This window comes from Setaria viridis, chromosome 5, assembly GCF_005286985.2.
Source record: "Setaria viridis chromosome 5, Setaria_viridis_v4.0, whole genome shotgun sequence".
Lineage (NCBI taxonomy): Eukaryota > Viridiplantae > Streptophyta > Magnoliopsida > Poales > Poaceae > Setaria > Setaria viridis.
Genome location: NC_048267.2, coordinates 42,621,533 through 42,639,122, shown reverse-complemented (window position 1 = coordinate 42,639,122; position 17,590 = coordinate 42,621,533). Strand labels below are relative to the sequence as shown.

The following is a 17,590-nucleotide window of genomic DNA, read 5'->3' as shown; positions in this document are numbered from 1 at the left end:
TCCCTCCTTTCTTCCTCCTCCAGACACACCACACAGCAGCACCTTGCAGCGCCGGCCCCCGCCACCCCACCCCCAAATCCACCAAAAATCCGGCATTTTTGGTGGGGGGAAAGTAGTGGGAATCGATCCCTACTTCGTGTGGAAGGTATTCCCCTACTTATTCTCGTGTTTTACCATTGCATTTGGTAGATCAGAGGATGTTTAGGTGACTTAGGGTTAGGTTAGTGATTTGAAATTTTAATGAAATGCAATGGTGTTTTGTGTTAGATGATACGTAGTTCATACACAATTGAGTCTCTGCCCGTGATATTGACGTGTAGAACTTGTTGAATGCTTCGATTTAGGTATATATTCATTCAATTGTGTGGTTTACATGACATGTATTTTTTTTATATGTTCAATTAATTAGTCTCATTTTTGTTTCAGTGTTTGTATTTTGTAGATCGAGTGTTTACATTTTATCAAAATGATGTATATAGCTAGTATGAATTACGTGTGTAAAGTTTATTTGTGTATTAAATTTGTTGCACTTAATTTACAGGTGAGATGGCGTCGTTTGGTTCTGAATACAAACGGCGTAGGTGGTATGTGCGTTATGTGGGCGAGTCCAATGTTGCTGGTCCCGTACCTCCTGCTCTTCCGGTACCACTTTGTAGATGTGGCGCGCAAGCAGAGGTGAAACAATCAAGGCATCCAAAGACAGCCGGAAGAGCCTTCTATGTATGCAAATGGACTTTTGATCCATTGCCTGCCGCACCTTGCGATTTCTTTCAGTGGATCGATGGACCCGACAAATATGATCCTAGGATCCGCCTATTCCCATATCATAGCACAGAGCTTAAACCATACCATAAGTTTAGGCGTTGGGTTCCTCCTCCACCAAACCCACCTAGGATGACCGATGAGGAGAAGCAGGAGGCTGCTTGTAGGCGTGTGAGGGATCCCCCCATGTGCAAGTGTGGTGTTCCTGCTAAGCTTATGCGTCCTAACTTAGGGGATCCACCTAAGTTTACTCCATTCTTTCGATGCTCCCTAAAGACTCATGTAAGTATATTACGAGAATATTAGTATGTTGTTTAGCTAGCAGTTATAATTTTGCAGTATATTGTTCATACTTTAACTTGATGTTATTGCTTGGTAGTTGGAGAAGCGTTTTGTAGTTACTTTACATCTGAGTAGTTCACGTCATGGGTTTTTTGCAGGATGGGTGGCCGTTGTGTGATTTCAATGAGTATATATACGGCCCAATGGCAATGTGGCCAACAGAGGAGGAAGTGCGGGAGTTTGAAAGTGAAAATGCACCGTGGCCATGTGTGTCCTCTCCTAGTGATAGATGCAAGTGTGGTATATTGGCAACAGAAGGTGTGGTGCCTTCTGAACTTGGATATGGTTCGTTCTGTGGAAATGCACATGGCGATTACTGGGTTAGTAAGTACTCGTCTCTTATGTTTTATGAAGGTTGTAACTTGGTTCAAATTTGTAAGAATATTGAATTGTTGTTGCAGGAGGGAAGGACATGTGATTGGGAAGATTTTTGTGGTCGATATGATTTGTTATTAAAGTTGGGAAATACATCGGAACCATGGAAGTTAAGGAAACAACAAGAAATTAAAGAAAAGATTAGGAAAAAGTATGATGTGCCTATTCCTGACGACGACTTGCTTTGGGGAAAAATATATCAAGATATGGTGCATGAGACTGGAGTGAAACCTAATGGACTTTATGCAAGAGAAACTATTATTAAGTATTGGAGGCAAAATAGATCCAAGTATCCACGACCTCTAACTGAAAATGAGAAGAGAGAAAATAGGAGGAAGTTGCAGGAGGAGAGGGACTTGGAGAAACAAAGGTTGATGGAGGAAAGAGATCGCTTAGGTTATGTGGTTGATCCGAATGTGAAATACCCTGAGGGTTCATGGGAACAATATTTGCAACAAAAAGCGGCAAGAAAAAGAAGGCTTGAAATGGAAGAGTTACAACAAAAAGCGGAAGAGGCACAGATGGAGACGATGAAGGCTCTTGTTGCCGATTTACCTGTTGGTAAGGTTAATGTCGATAAGAAAGGCAAGGGAGTTGTTGTTGCCGGAGATGTTGATGATGATGATGATGACGACGAGTTACTATATGAAGGTGACTCGGACTAGATGAACGTGTTGATGTAGCTGGATCATGTTTCTCTGTAGCTGTGAAAACAATGTAGAACATTATGTTTATGTTTATTCTGGGAACTACAATTAGTTGTCAAAAACTATTTTCATTTTCGAGAGAACTATGTTCAGACGCATCAAAGTTTGCCGTGACATGACTGGCTTCTTGTGGTTTTGGCGTGCTGTTTTCCTGAACTCCTGTCCACGGATCACCGTAGTCAATCTCCATGCATCTTCCCGACCCGGAAGGAATAAGGTATAAGAAAGAAAGCAATGCTTTCTTTTTATTCATTTTTATCTGTAAATTGAGTTGTTAATGAATCCGCTTCATTCGCCGACTCTATTTCATTCGCTGAATATATATGATATTTCTTTTCTTTGAAACATAAATTCTATAACAAGGTTTGAGACCTTGTGTTTGTATCTATTTATCTTTTTTATACTAGTGGAATTTCATTGTATTGGGTTCTTTCTTAGATCTAAATGGAGTGGAATAGCCAAATAAAAAAAGGCCTTTCATATAAAAATGTAAGAATATTATGATTTAGATAAATACTCGAAAATCTACTAAAATCTACTGAAATCTACTGAAAATCTACTGAAATTCTACTGAAAGCCGGGTGCGGGCCGTGCCGCGCCAGGCGGCCTGGCGCGGCAGGGATGAGCTGTCGCGCCAAGCGCAACCTACTTTCAGTAGGTTGCGCCGGGGGCCGGCCGTGCCGCGCCAGGCGGCCTGGCGCGGTAGGGCTGGACTGCCGCGCCAAACGCAACCTACTTTCAGTAGGTTGCGCCGGGGGCCGGCCGTGCCGCGCCAGGCGGCCTGGCGCGGCAGGGCTGGGCTGCCGCGCCAAACGCAACCTACTTTCAGTAGGTTGCGCCGGGTGGGAGGCCGGCCGTGCCGCGCCAGGCGGCCTGGCGCGGCAGGGGTGCACTGCCGCGCCAACTGCAACCCAATTTCAGTAGGTTTCGCCGGGGGGTGGTGGCGGCAAGGGTGCGCGGCGGAGCCAATTTTAGTAAACTTTCATTAGGTTTCGCCCCGGGGGGTGGGGCATCAGGAGCGCGCTGCACAATCCGAAACGTATTTTTGTGCTAAACATTTACGGAAAAATACACGAAATACAAGTACATCATGGAGCAAACATATAATTGTACGAACATAAAAAAACGTAACAAGCAACTTAGTCTTTTACAAACGTGACATGAATAAACCTAACATGCTTAGTCTTTTACCAACTTAGTCTTTTACAAACGTGACATGAATAAACGTGACATGGAATAATTGGGCACATGATAGGTTCAGTGGCGTGACCGCCGCTCATCCGGAGGGCTAAAAGGATCTCTTGGGCGACGCTCCCTCCTTGGATGCGTGGGCAGCACATTGGCGCTGCCAACGTCGGTGTGGTCCCGGGAACGACGACGTCGGCGTGGCAACCGGGTATGAGTTGCAGGTTCCTATTGAATAATTGGGCACAAATCATAAAATTTGTATGACACTTCGGGAGCGAACATTAAAATATATAATTGAAATTGGAGGAACTTCTGAATATACCTGGCTGGACTCTCCCTGCGTCTGAGTCACAGGTGGAGCATCGTGAGAAATCTCGAGTTCCTCACCATACGTAGGGTCATCATCCTCAGACTGCTCACCTTCTGAGTCCTCGCTTTCCTGAGGGGATGCGGGTTCCTTACCTCGCGATCTCCTGCTAGGACCTGCCGCAGTGGACGGTGTTGCAGCCCTGGGGGTAGTCACCAATGCAGTCCGACGTGATCCTGAAGAAGTACCCTGGACATTGGCCCCGTCGTGCGCATCTGAGGATGTCATGCAGTTCATCCTCTGCGCCATTCGCCTGCAACTTTTACGAACCCTCTGCCATATATTCACGACTATGTTATTGATGGTTACAAAGATAGTACGAGTATAAGTGAAAATTTGTTTGGACTTCTACCTCTGCAAAAGCATGAAGCAGACTATCACCTTCCCCAACAGCGTGCTCCATAATCACGCCCGCCTCGTTAGAGAGCCTTGCAAGCTGTTGTCCCTGCACGCAGTAGTTTTCATTCCATAAGTGATCAATGTGACGATACTATAATTACAAACCGAAAGCTTACCATATAGTCGTGGAGAGGTGCACGCTCAGGCTGTGTCCCATGGCGTGTCACGGTGTCGTACGCGTCAGCTATGTCAGCGTCATCATCAGACGGTGCATCCTCAATGGGCACATTAGTCCAAGATGGTTTCACTTTGGTTCTCGTCGAAGTACAGTACCATCTTATGTACTCATTGTTGGGTCGCCAGTACGGTCCACCTTCAGGATCGCATCCTTCCTTGTTGTTCCACATGTGGATGTACCGGTCATGCTTCACCCTCCAATCATTTTCCTTGTACCGCTTTCTGCGGTCGATACTGCATCAGAAATTAGTGAAGTATTAGTATAACACGTTAATTGCGTTAATTGAATACCCTCCAATAGTTATTTATTCCTGCGTACCTGTGCAGCTGCTGCGAAGTCGATAATTCCAACGGAGGGCACGGTTGCATCCTCCCAAACTGCCGCATCACCCTATGCGGCATATGAAACTCTACCACGTAGTACAGTATCATTGGGGTCGTGCACCTCCACAGCTCTCTATCTCTGTAGCACGTCGGTGAAAAGACGATATCGCTAAGCTGCTGACGGTCATACGGTTTCCATTCCACCTTCAAAAATTTTCACGCAATACTTATTTCATCTACCATTATATGCAAGTTAGCTTAAAAAACTATTATGGTTACCAAATTACCTGGTACTGCGTGAGAACATCAAACTCGTTCGTGTAGGCCCTGTAGCGCCTATCCGGATTGCCACGAACGGGCCGCACATGCTTCCACACGTGATAGAACGTGGGAAGAGAATCGTGTCGATGCCATGGCTGAAATTGCAAGTAAGTCCAATTGGTCACATGATACAATAGTTTTTCGAACATTAACGTAGAAAAAGGAATTAGCCGTTGTCACTTACATCGACACGGAGGCGGGAAGGTCGACCCACGGGCATTCGCTCCCAAATCCATATCTGGAGCATATAAGTGCACCCTCCAATATTAGAATCTCTCGCTGTGCGCCGGCAAGCCTCACATAACTGTATGTACAGCCAGGCAAGAGCCGCTGAGCCCCAACTGTAAGTGGCTATGTTTTCCCAAACTTGACCTAGAATGGGGAGAACCATCCACGATACTATGTTCCCAGCAGCATCTGGAAGGAGGAATGTACTGACAAAGTGCCATAGCCACACTCGAGCAAAGCGCTGCACGACCTCGTCATTTGCTCCCGGAGGACACACCTCGAAGTGCTCCCTCAACCATGCCGAGCTAACACCGGACGTCTTCTTCGAGCTATCTCCGCCCTCTGGCTCTGGCGGCCTAATCCCAATATGCATCTCGACCATATCACGCCAATTCTCATTCTGGATAATACCTGTCACTGGCAGCCCATGCAGTGGAAGGCCGAGTATCATAGCCGCATCCTGCATTGTGATGGTCATTTCTCCGAAGGGCATGTGGAACGTGTGAGTCTCCGGACGCCACCTGTCGACCATAGCGGTCAACAGTGGTCCGTCCATTGGAGGGAGACCCCCCACGACCTGAACAGCGATATCCAAGAAACCTGCTCTCTGCAGGTACTGGGCGTACCGCTCATCCCACCTAAGTGGTGAGTGCACCCTAGCCCTCAGTGGTGTCAAATTCTGCAAAACATTATAAGAACATTTCAGTATGAGAAGTCAATCCAATTGTGAATAACGGGCTTCTAAAGTGGTAAGTAACACAAATATGATACAAATGACATTTTCAGTATGAAATTGTTTACACTCTACACAAGCGAATAGTAACGAAGGCACATCCTTAATTAATTTATAAGAACATTTCATACGAAAATCTTGCAATTCTCATCCTAAGGTATGCATTCATCAGCAAAAAATAGCAACCATTGTTATACCTCATTCATGTCCGCGAGGTGGTGGGCACGGTGGTGCAAGTCGTAAGCAGCCTCAAGAAGAGGGTACCCCGGGGCCGCCATCCTAAAAAAACAACATAAATGATCGTTAGTAAAAAGCTTCATTACATCATAAGTACGGAAAATATGATAATGTACGGAAAATATGATAGGCAACGCGCATACCCAATTGTTCGAATTACCCGGCCTATTACTGCTCGGTCTAGATTTAGTGCCTTTTGATTTTCTACTGCGGCATGTGCAATTCCTGATGATCTTGTGGCACTTGGAGCAACGATTTTCCGACTTGTCAATATCAAAATCACCAGTATCATAATCTGCAGAAAGCCTCCCTTCCGACACGTCCATCTCGCCTGTGAAACGCTTCTTCTGCCGCCTTCCTACTTTATTTCTCATTAAACTGGGGTTAGGCACGTACCCTACCCCTTCATATGCCGGCCATTGTGATGGATCTAGGTAAGGTTGGAAGCTTGATTCCCAAATTTTGATGGTGTGCTCCCTAGAGTACAACGGTGACAAGTACATGGGGCTTTCAAAGTTAAGACCTCTTGCCTTGCAAGCTGTAATGAAGTGTGAACATGGAAGGTGCAACAATTGAGGAACATTGCAGGTGCACGAAACTTCGTGCAGATCCACTCTATAGTGTCGGCCTCCATGACTCTCACCCCCAATGTTAGTCGAACCGTAACTTCTTATAGAATACACCATCCTTTCTGGCCCGTACGGATCTGCTAAGTGGTGCACGGATCTAAGCTCAGCCTCTGATAAATAATTATCTGCAACTTGCCCAATTCTATAGCCTTGATCTAACATATCACGCGCCTTTCCCCATCGGTTCACAAAGTAGGCGTTGCATTTTTCGAATGTGTATTCAATAATTCCAGCGACGGGCCAACTTCGGATGCCTTTGAAAACTCCGTTGAGTGATTCCGAGAAGTTCGTGGTCATAATACCCCACCGCATCCCTCCCTCATCGAAAGCCTGCGCCCATTTATCCTTGTCCCTCATTTCACCCTTCAACCATTCTTTTGCGTCGTCGTTCAAGTCCTTCACTAAATCTTCTAACTTCTCACGAAATTCTCTCTCTGTATGAACCGTGCATAATAATTTCAATTTTCCAATCACACGATTGCTCTTCTGCCGACGCGACATGTTGGCAGCAAAGTGCCTCATGCACCACCTATGCACAAGCGGTGGAAAACCATCAATGTGGTCCTTTGCACAATTTAGAAGCCCATGATGCCTATCTGATATCATACACACTATCCGTGAAGGTCCAAGAACATTTACCCGAACAAGTTTCATAAACCATGACCAACTCTCATTATTCTCACTCTCGACCAAGGCAAAAGCAAGAGGCACAATCTGTTGTTCTGGATCTACAGCAACTGCCATCATTAATGTACCCTTGTACTTGCCAGTCAAGAATGTACCGTCCACCAGTATCACAGGACGGCAATGTTGAAATGCCTCACTACATTGAGGGAAGCACCAAAATACCCTTTGCAGTATATGCTTCAACACTCCATTGTCAGGAACCATCATGCCACATGAGTCGATCCACCATTTAACTCCGTGATTGTAGTAGGTTATAGCTGAGAGTACCCTAGGAACCATGCCGTACGACTCCTTCCAGTCGCCCCAAAGCAGGGCAACAGCGTGTTGCTTCGCCCGCCAAGCCTTGGAATACTTCACACGGTACCCACTAAAGATGAAGATGGACTCCACGAGTGATGGCACCGATGTCTCGCTGTCTTTACGGATAATGCCTAGGATACGCCGTCCAAGGTACTTTGCTGTGCACTGTACATGCTCTCGCTTCGGCTGTGACGACCGACAAGTATGCGGTTGCACAACATTTGAAATTCTCCATTGTCCGGTGCTTGATATTAGCCGAGACCATACACGCCAATGGCATCCTTGCTTGCACATCACATTGTATCTTAAGTTCTTGTCAGAGTGAACTACGCTAAAAGGTCTATGTAACCTCACCGCGTAGTCAGCCAAGAAAAACTTCAGCTCCTCAAGGCTATTGAACTTCATCCCCTTCTTAATCACTGGACTCTCACCAATGGACGTCCCTTCTGCATTCACCATACTAGATTCACATATTGCTTTGTGAACCATACTTATGTCCTTATCATTGGGAACGGATGGCAGTTTGACATCACGTTCTTTTAACATCCGCAACTCACACTGGGTGTAAGAAAAACAATCGTCCATACGACGAATGCCTTCTACATCATGTACGGTTGCGGTGTCAAATTGCAGTCCATCCTCTTCATTTTCTACCCCGACGTTCTCATATTCATGCCCACCACTCTCAAATAGTGATTCCTCCTCTACCTCCTCACCTACTACCCCATCTTCCTCCAATTCACAATCTTCGGAACCCATAGAGACATTATCAACATCTATATTTGCTTCATCCCTCTCAAAAATGTTATTGGGAAATCATCATTGGCAATAGCCAAGTCAAAATCACGTTCTGTTTCACCTAACACGTGATGCAACATTTCTGACTCCTGGGTACCATTATGGTTCACTACCGTCACTTCCTCCCTCATGACAACATTTGGGCCAGGCATACGAACAATTTCGACTATAACCTCTAAACATGCAACATTACCTTCGTGCACAACATCCTTATAGTGCTTCCAATTCGCATCGGATGCTAACTTCATGAGAACATAATGAGCTCTAGCTTTCCCACAATCAAAACGACCTCTCAAACTTATCTCATCCACTCTACATCCATACTTCATCATTACACGGTCAACTAAATCACTAAAACTTGAAGGACCATCAAATATTTCAATTGACTCATTCATATTCTCTAACTCCCCATTTTGTTTCACAACACCACCATGAAAAAATCGAACTAAACGATCCATCTACAAAATACAAACATTTCACCATGTCATATACACTACACATTGCACATATTCGACATATCAACTACACACATTACATATATTGGACAAATTGCAAACAAAAAATACACATATACATTGCACTATACGATTCAATGAATATATCCTTAAATCAATAAGTTCTACACGTCAATATCGCGGGCAGAGACTCAATTGCGTATGAACTACGTATCATCTAACACAAAATACCATTGCATTTCATTGAAATTTCAAATCACTAACCTAACCCTAAGTCACCTAAACATCCTCCGATCTACCAAATGCAACGGTAAAACACGAGAATAAGTAGGGGAATACCTTCCACACGAAGCAGGGATCGATTCCCACTACTTTCCCCCACCGAAAACGCCGGATTTTGGGTGGATTTGGGGGTGGGGCGGCGGGGGGCGGCGCAGGAGCTTCGGGCTCGGGGGTTTCTGGAGGAGAAAGAAAGGAGGGAGGGAGGAGGAAGGGAGCCGGCGCGCGGCCTAAGTGTTGGCCCTGCCGCGCCAGGCGGGCTAGCACGGCGAAAGCCCGGCCCACGTCAGCGCCCGCCTGGCGCCCGCCTGGCGCCGCGGGTCGCCGCGCCAGCGTGGCAGGGGGCTGCCGCGCCAGTGCATGTGGCGCGGCAGCATGTTCCTGCCGCGCCAGGCGGTCTGGCGCGGCCAAAAGGGTTATGCCGCGCAAATTAAACCCCACTGAGGTTATTTTTAAAAATAAAGAAAAAAAAGGGTTAAAAATAAAAAAAAGTTCTACTATTCCATACTCCGACACGAAGCTTTACAACACACGCGTACAAGTCCGAAGCCAAACTCTTCACTTTTGATGCCATATGCGTTGTGTGGTAGTGTGATCTGTGCTGTTCCGTCCTCTGACACGAAGCTTACAACACACACGTACAAGTCCAAAGCCAAACTCTTCGCGTGCGTGGACGGCGCGCGCGTTGGTGCACATACTCGTGAGCAGTACGTGTTGTGTAGGGGTTTGCCTCGGACCTTCAGACCCTGTTTTGATCGAGCAAAAATCTCCTTGTGCACGCCTTCAATTTGTTTTTAAGTGCGCAAGTTCAAATTTCCAAAGTGAACTCTCTAAACTTCAGGCCTATTAAAGACAGTACACTACCTGATGGAAAAAATTGGAGGAAACAGTAAAAGTGGGAAATATTAGACATGGCGCAACAAAATCAGTTCAAAGTTGCATTGTTTTACTCTACCACAGTGTGTATTGGTTTGTTGGATATTGGCATGAACAAAAGTTTGCGTTTGTAATCAACAACATGGTTTAACATACTTCTCTCAATCAATTCAGACAATCCATATAGCTCTAATATAACATCATCTTAAAAATATGACCACCATCATATAGAAGAGTAGTTACTCACTATTCTCGCATGTAGCCACGTGTCTTTCAGCACGTGAAAGAATGATGTTGATGCAGATCAATAATGGGAAAAAAGACTGAGATAACTTAAAGAAAGCAGAGTTGAGTAGTTGACTAGACTTGGTATTCGAGATCGACTCTGGCACTCTGCCGTATTTCCGTTTTTTCATTTCATTGATTCAAATCAACAGCATTTATTCATCACCATTATAATCCCTCAGGAAAAAATGTGCAAAGAAGAAAAAATAGGATCGGAGTAAGACGCTAAAAGACCCCGACCGGTAGCACTGCCTACGGATCAAAGTTGCTTGACGTGGACGTGGAAGCCTGAGAGGTCTCCACCTCCATGCCATCGGAACCTTGCATGCCCTGGAGCTCGGCATCATCGGCTTCCGACGCCTCAACCTTGTCCAGCTCCGCCATCGCCTCCTCATAGATCCGGTTGAACTCTACTTTAAGCTCGGCGCGCCTCTTATCAATTTCCAGCAGAAAGCTGAGCGGGCGGCTAGAGCGCGGCTCCGGCTGCTTGCGCTTGGTTCCCGCCGGCGTGACCTTGCGGTGGCGCAGCATCACGCGGTCCAGCCGCTCAATCACCGGGTCCATAATCTGGACTAGCGCTTCCAGTTTCCGCCTGGCGGCGTCGGCGTCCGGCTCCGCCGTCATGGCTACTAGCTGCTGCCCGTGAGGCCTGATGCGATCCGTGGTGTTGTTTTTGGTAGCGGACGACGACTGTTCTTATAAGCAGCTGCCCGTGAGGCCTGATGCGATCCGTGGTGTTGTTTTTGGTAGCGGACGACGACTGTTCTTATAACCCTGACCTATTGCCGACTCCGACAGGAAGCGCGTCCGAATCCGACGTCCTTTCTGCACACGTACGGCTAAACTGATACTCTCACCAGCATTGTCGATTTCCAGTCTGATGCTTGAATTGGATTATGATTCGGATTGAGAATCTGATATTTATTTGCAAACAATTTTCATAGCGTCTTTGAACTTTTTAATGCACATTTTCAGGTCGCGATTATTCGGTACTGTCTTCTTCCAATCTGATGTTTGAATATAGGATAACTCATTGTACAAAATGTTCTCGTTTTTTTTAAGTACATACTGTTCATAGTTTCTTCTAGATTTTTGTATGTATACCTACAGCTTGTGATGAACAAGAGAGTAGCGGTTGGTTGGTTTTGTAATACCACGCAAAATTTAGTGTACATTTAAGCTTGATAATTCAAAAAAGAGCGTGCTACCAAGAGTAATACAAATAGATTTGGGCGTGAGGATGTGCCATCTTTGCTCGGTTAAATGTAGCCCATCTCTAAAATCCACCTTTCAGAACAGTTTCCATCGTGGCACAATCAAGCATGTGTGAAACATGGTTCCCAACAGACAATTAAGAAACGTAACATGACTACATGAGTGACTGAAACTAATCACGATAATAATTGGAAATCAACGTGATCGCATATAGGAATATCTGCCACCTTCGCTTGTGATAAGATCAACATCAATGCATACATCGTCATATAGGGTAGTAAACTAGAGTACTAGCAGTATAATACCCCATGACTCCCTAGCATGTCACATCTCATATCTCAGTTTGGTAACATTTCCGAGCAGAGCCTGATCAAATGTAAGGACCAGTTGTTATGTTCTGTCCCTTACTTCAAAGGGACTCATATTCCCCTTACCTCATTCAACTGTTCCATTGTGTATCCTAAAACCCACAAAGTGGAAACTAGACATGCCCCATGTCTCTCTCATGAGGACTACTACTTCTGCCTAAATACGTGACCGAGTAAGCCAAACATCAGCCCTTCCCTGTCTTTCACCACATCCTCATCGACTATACTTGCATACCACTTGTACTTCGCTTCTGATGCACTTTGTTCCAACCTTGTAGCTGTCAGGTCCAGCTCCAATTGGTTGATGGTATTATGCAGCTCGTCAATCCTCCTTTCTGCCCCTTTGATTCTCTTGATATTGTCTGACCCTGGCGATCTTGTGGAAGCCTTCAATGTTCTTATCTTCTGATCCAGCAACTCCTTCATGTCACGGCATCTCTGTATTTCTCTCAGAAGTTCATTCTCCTTCAGAACCAAAGAACCATGAACCTGCAATATATCCATCCAATCAATATTGGAACTGATGAACGGCTGAAAAACGAAAAACGAATACATGCCCATGACAGCCATTACCGACCTCATAAAAAAAGAACACATACTGGTATGCGTCGTCAACTTGTTCGTCTGTCAAATTGTTCAAGTCAATCTGGGCAAACAAACAAGTAACTCATTAGAAAACGATAAAGGCAAATTAAGTGCATCGCCGAAATTTCCAAATCAGTATGCAATATTCGACAACCAACAAATACACAGCTACCCTGGTTCTTGATTTTCACACCATCTAACAATTTCAAAGGTATCAAATTCACAGCTAACCTCTCATACACTGTTACGAAACACACAACCGGCACAATGAGGAGATATAACAAGAACGGCCAACGTCACTGCATCTAATCTAACATATAAAAGAAGCATCACAGAAGAATTTTTTATGATGAAGAAAGGGAACCAGAGGGCATCTTCCACCTCATACAGCAAGACATCAGATTGCTGCAACTAGCTTTGGGAGATGTAAGCATAGTAACATACAGAAATTCTGATGGAGCAAGGTCCACATGCAAATTTCCAGTCTAGATACAGGAATCACATGTCTTGTATACAATGCTGGCGGGAATATTTGATGGCTTGCCTGTAACAAACCTACTCTGCATCTCTGCCCCTCTGTCCTTACTTCTCATGTGTAATCTCTGCCTGGAATGCCAGGTATATTTGTGTAACTGCGCCTATTTCGCTCAATGAATGAATGTAGGTGGGGATTACCCCCCCCCCCCCCCCCCCCCCGTTTCAAAAAAAAAAAGAATGGCAGATGTCATGGGATGGGCTGGTTCACTAGTCATCAGTCCCGAGAGTAATCTTACTGAGGCAATCTTACTGTGTAGTTTGCACTGATGGGGGATAGGAATTGTAGGGTAAGCAGACTTCTGCATCGAGAGGGGCTATGGAGTCGACCCGGGAGCTAATATGAAGAATGCAAGTCGAAGCTGTGTTGAGTTTGGATGCAAGGGTGGTTGTTGGATGGATGAATGGACAGTTGAGAGGTGTATGATCTTTGAAGGGCAGATGTTGCTCTTCTGGGTTCCAAGAATTTTAACTGGCCTGCGTGCCGGATCATTTTTCAAGGAATGCTTGTGTCTGTGCTGTCAAACTGAACCGACCATTTTGGGACTGTGGTACATATGCAATGCATTCGGACTCAGGTCAGGTGTGCCTTTGTAGGACTCTAAAAAAAAAAGAGGCAATTGCTTCCCACAAAAATATTAGATTACTACACGATTTTCAATAAGGCAACAAATACACAGCTACCCAGTTCCTAATTTCCATACCATGTAACAGCTTCAAAGGTTTCAAATTCACAGCCGTCTTTCATAATTTTACAGATCATTCAAGCAATTTTAAAGGCACCATCCACGGTTATTCTGGTTCATAATGTAAAATCATCCACACAGATTCAAAACCACCGGATTAGAGGCGCATTCACAGATTTATACCTTCTCAGCCCGGTTCTCATCATCATCTCGTGCGGGCAACTGAGGAACCTGCGAGAAATGTATATATCAGACTAGATACAGACTAACACAGCAGGTAAACCAGATCAGATTAAGAGCCTAACATGGACGCACCTCGGGACGCACCAAACCTCCGCCCTCACTAAGCCTTCTCCTCTCCTCCCGGGATCTCCGGCCGAGTCTCCGACTCGAATGCCGCCGGATCAACCTCGCCATGGAGGCTGGAGCTCTCGACCCCTCCGCTTCGAGCACCCCAGCGCAGCAACAGAAACGCCAATTGCCAAACAAAGCGTAGGACGCACGGCTCCTTTTTTTTTTTTGAGAGAGAGAAAGGGTTGGATTTTATTGATACAAGGCTGGTAAAAAAGGACGCACGGCTCCTTGGTGGCGAAGGTTTCAGCGGACGCCGGAGCGGCGTGGATGGGCCGTATCTTGGGCCGTCTCGAATGGGCCCAAATGGAAGGATTTAGACCAGCATGATTGCTTCCTCTCTAAAAAGAAGAAGAAGAAAAGAAAAGAAAGCGTATTGCTCTCTTGATTGCGAGGTCAACATGCCACATGCGTGATCGTGAGCGGCAACACACGCGAAAGAAATCACCCTTTCACTGAAATAACAGATTGTTCATTTCGTTTCTGCAGCCAGTCTCAACTATCGCATCTGAAAATGCGTGCAACCATTCAGTATTCCAAGTGCACAAACAATCCTAATCAGCATGTCAATTCACGTCATTTAGTCTGAAGAAACGACCAGTGCGGTTTACGTAATGCTAACATGGATCATGGATGGCCTTTCTCTCTAGTCTCGAAATGCTTTTAAAACCCGAAACGGGTAAAAAAAAAAACTCGACAACTCGTGTGTTATATTGTAGTTCCTGATCCGATGAAGAAACTGCAAGCACTGGAAATGGGCATCATGGACGGCTATCCAAGGAAACCAAACACCCAACACCAGTCTCAAATAATGGACGCCCTCCCAGCCGGAGCGAGCAGCAGCAGCGCCACCCATGCACCGCCGGCGCCTCACCACGGCACGGCCAAGAAGAGGCACCACTCCGACCGCGCCAAGATCCTCCTCCTCTTCCTCCTCACCAACTCCGTCTCCATCCTCCTGTCCGTATTCTTCTCCCACGTCACCGGCGTCGGGAGCGACGGCGGCGGCGGCGGCGACACCGCGCTCGACTTCGCGCTCAGCGTCCTCTCCTCCAGCCAGAGCCTCGCCGTCGACCTCCACCGCCGCATCGAGGCCACCGACGCGATCATCAAGAGGCTCATCTCCAACTCGGGCAGGATGAAGCGGGACGAGCCCCCGCCAAAGCTGACGCCGGAGGAGGAGCTCACGCTCGCGCTCGGCCCCCACACGCTCCCCTTCGGCTACACCCCGAACCTCGACTCCGACAAGCTGTACCCGGCGGTCGGCGCCGCGTGCCACCGCCACCGCGACGAGCTCAGGAAGTACATGACGTACAACGTCACCGGCGACTGCCCGTCCGACGAGGCGCTCGCCGAGAGCCTGATGCTCCGGGGCTGCGAGCCGCTGCCGAGGCGCCGGTGCCGCGCGCGCGGCCCCGCCGGGTTCCCGGACCCGATGCCGTTCCCGGAAAGCCTGTGGGTGATCCCGCCGGACAAGTCCGTCTCGTGGGGCCCCTACTCGTGCAAGAACTACTCGTGCCTCGTGGACCGCGCTCGCCGCCGCCCGGGGAACCACCACGACCACCGCGAGGCCAGCTTCGACCTCGCCGGCGAGGAGCAGCGGCGGTGGGTCGGGAACGGCGGGGACCTCGACTACGACATCGACGCCGTGCTGGCGTCCAAGCCGCGCGGCACGGTGCGGGTCGGGCTCGACATCGGCGGCGGCACGGGCACGTTCGCGGCGCGCATGGCGGAGCGCGGCGTGACCGTGGTGACCACGACCCTCGACCTCGGCGCGCCACTCGGCGCCTTCGTGGCGTCGCGCGGGCTCGTCCCGCTCCACCTCGGCGCCGTCGCCGGCCGGCTCCCGTTCTTCGACGGCACGCTCGACATCGTGCACTCGATGCACGCGCTCGGCAACTGGATTCCCGGCGAGGTGATGGAGGCGGAGCTGTACGACATCTACCGCGTGCTCCGGCCGGGCGGGATATTCTGGCTGGACCACTTCTTCTGCACCGGGAAGGAAATGGCCGAGGTGTACGTGCCCATCATCGAGAAGGTCGGGTTCCGGAAGCTCCGGTGGAACACCGGCAAGAAGCTCGACAAGGGGTCCAACGCCGACGAGTGGTACATCTCGGCCCTGCTGGAGAGGCCTATGATGTGAAACTTCAGACAGAGCCGGAGCAGTGCGATGACAGTATTGAACGGAAGAAATAATGGTATTCCTAGATGTGAATTATGGTGTGATGGATCGTGTAACTGTGTTTTTTTAAGAAACCTATTGTCTGTTGTTTATTTTCTTCGGTGTCAGGAATCCTCTTTTGTTAATGCAAGTTTGGAATCTTGAAGATTCAGACTCTGTACCGACAGGCTTCTTCAGAATGAAGTGTTTCTCTTTTCTGAACTTCGTTGCGTGAGTCCTGGTGTCTTTCCTTTTACGCATCCTTCATCATCTTCAGAGCGAGCTTGTATCACTTCAACAAAGTGAGTCAATCGTCTACAAACATGCTCGTTGTTTCCATAAACGAAACTCTGAAAGTAGGAAGTCTTTCGTGCTCTCCCTGTCCCAACTCGGCAATGGGTCCAGCAAAACAGTGGAGAGCACGACAGTGTCAGTGAACATGATCCGAGGAAACCGCGAAGTTAAACAAGCGTTTTATATGACCAAATGCCACACATGCAATGGCATCTCTGACATGAAGAGTGGAGAATGCGAGGTCCCGAAGAGAAGCGCAATGGCGGCTGAGCAGGTGAGGTGACTGTTCACCTGAGCCCGAGCTGCTAATCCGCCATTGCCAGGGCTCTCTTGCGCCTCTCGTTCCCACTACCAGTCCATCACCGTTCAAATGGAAATCTGCACCCAGATTGGGACGTGCGGATTCAGAATTTCTCTCTCCCGGTTCGATCGCCGCTCGAGCCTCAATAATGTCCTTGCGCTTAATTGTACAACGTCAGCTAGCTTAGAGAATTAAAATATAATATTTTGTCTAGAGGGAGAAGGAAATATTGAGAAGAGTTATCTCTTGATTTAGAGATAGTCTTATACACATATTTCAAGACTACGTGGGCTGGTATGCAGGTCCATTTATATTTTAAGCTATGTGTTAAGGGTTAGATCATTGGACAAGTTGTCTTTTATGCCATTTTTATTGCTATGAGTTAGTGGTTGACTCCAACGGTTGGAAGAGGCCGAATAGTGAAATACTGAATTTCTGTGTTTAGACCCTGTACTTCTTGTCCGGATCATGACACTGTATCTTCAGGTTTGCAGTGTCGCTATCCGAAAGTTCAGGGAGATTGGCAGATTGCTAGCATATAGCGTGTGTAAAGTCAGTTGTTCAACAACATGAATCAGTTGCGAACAATCCAGTTTGGTTGGAGCACCGTCTGCAAATAGAAGATC

General features: G+C 47.2%; 2 protein-coding genes across 2 annotated transcripts; one reads left to right on the top strand and one right to left on the bottom strand.

The window, feature by feature from the left end:
- Positions 1-11,893: 11,893 nt before the first annotated feature.
- On the bottom strand, positions 11,894-14,385 carry LOC117857034 (uncharacterized). The gene is made up of 4 exons (XM_034739505.2): positions 14,173-14,385; positions 14,041-14,088; positions 12,630-12,698; positions 11,894-12,541 (listed from the first exon to the last, which is right to left on the bottom strand). Exons 1-4 carry the CDS (start codon positions 14,272-14,274, stop codon positions 12,200-12,202), a joined length of 561 nt encoding a protein of 186 aa, XP_034595396.1. The 5' UTR covers positions 14,275-14,385; the 3' UTR covers positions 11,894-12,199.
- A 561-nt stretch (positions 14,386-14,946) lies between these two features.
- On the top strand, positions 14,947-16,591 carry LOC117856558 (probable methyltransferase At1g29790). Its single transcript, XM_034738898.2, has one exon. It carries the CDS (start codon positions 14,963-14,965, stop codon positions 16,349-16,351), a length of 1,389 nt encoding a protein of 462 aa, XP_034594789.1. The 5' UTR covers positions 14,947-14,962; the 3' UTR covers positions 16,352-16,591.
- The last annotated feature ends 999 nt before the right edge of the window (positions 16,592-17,590 follow it).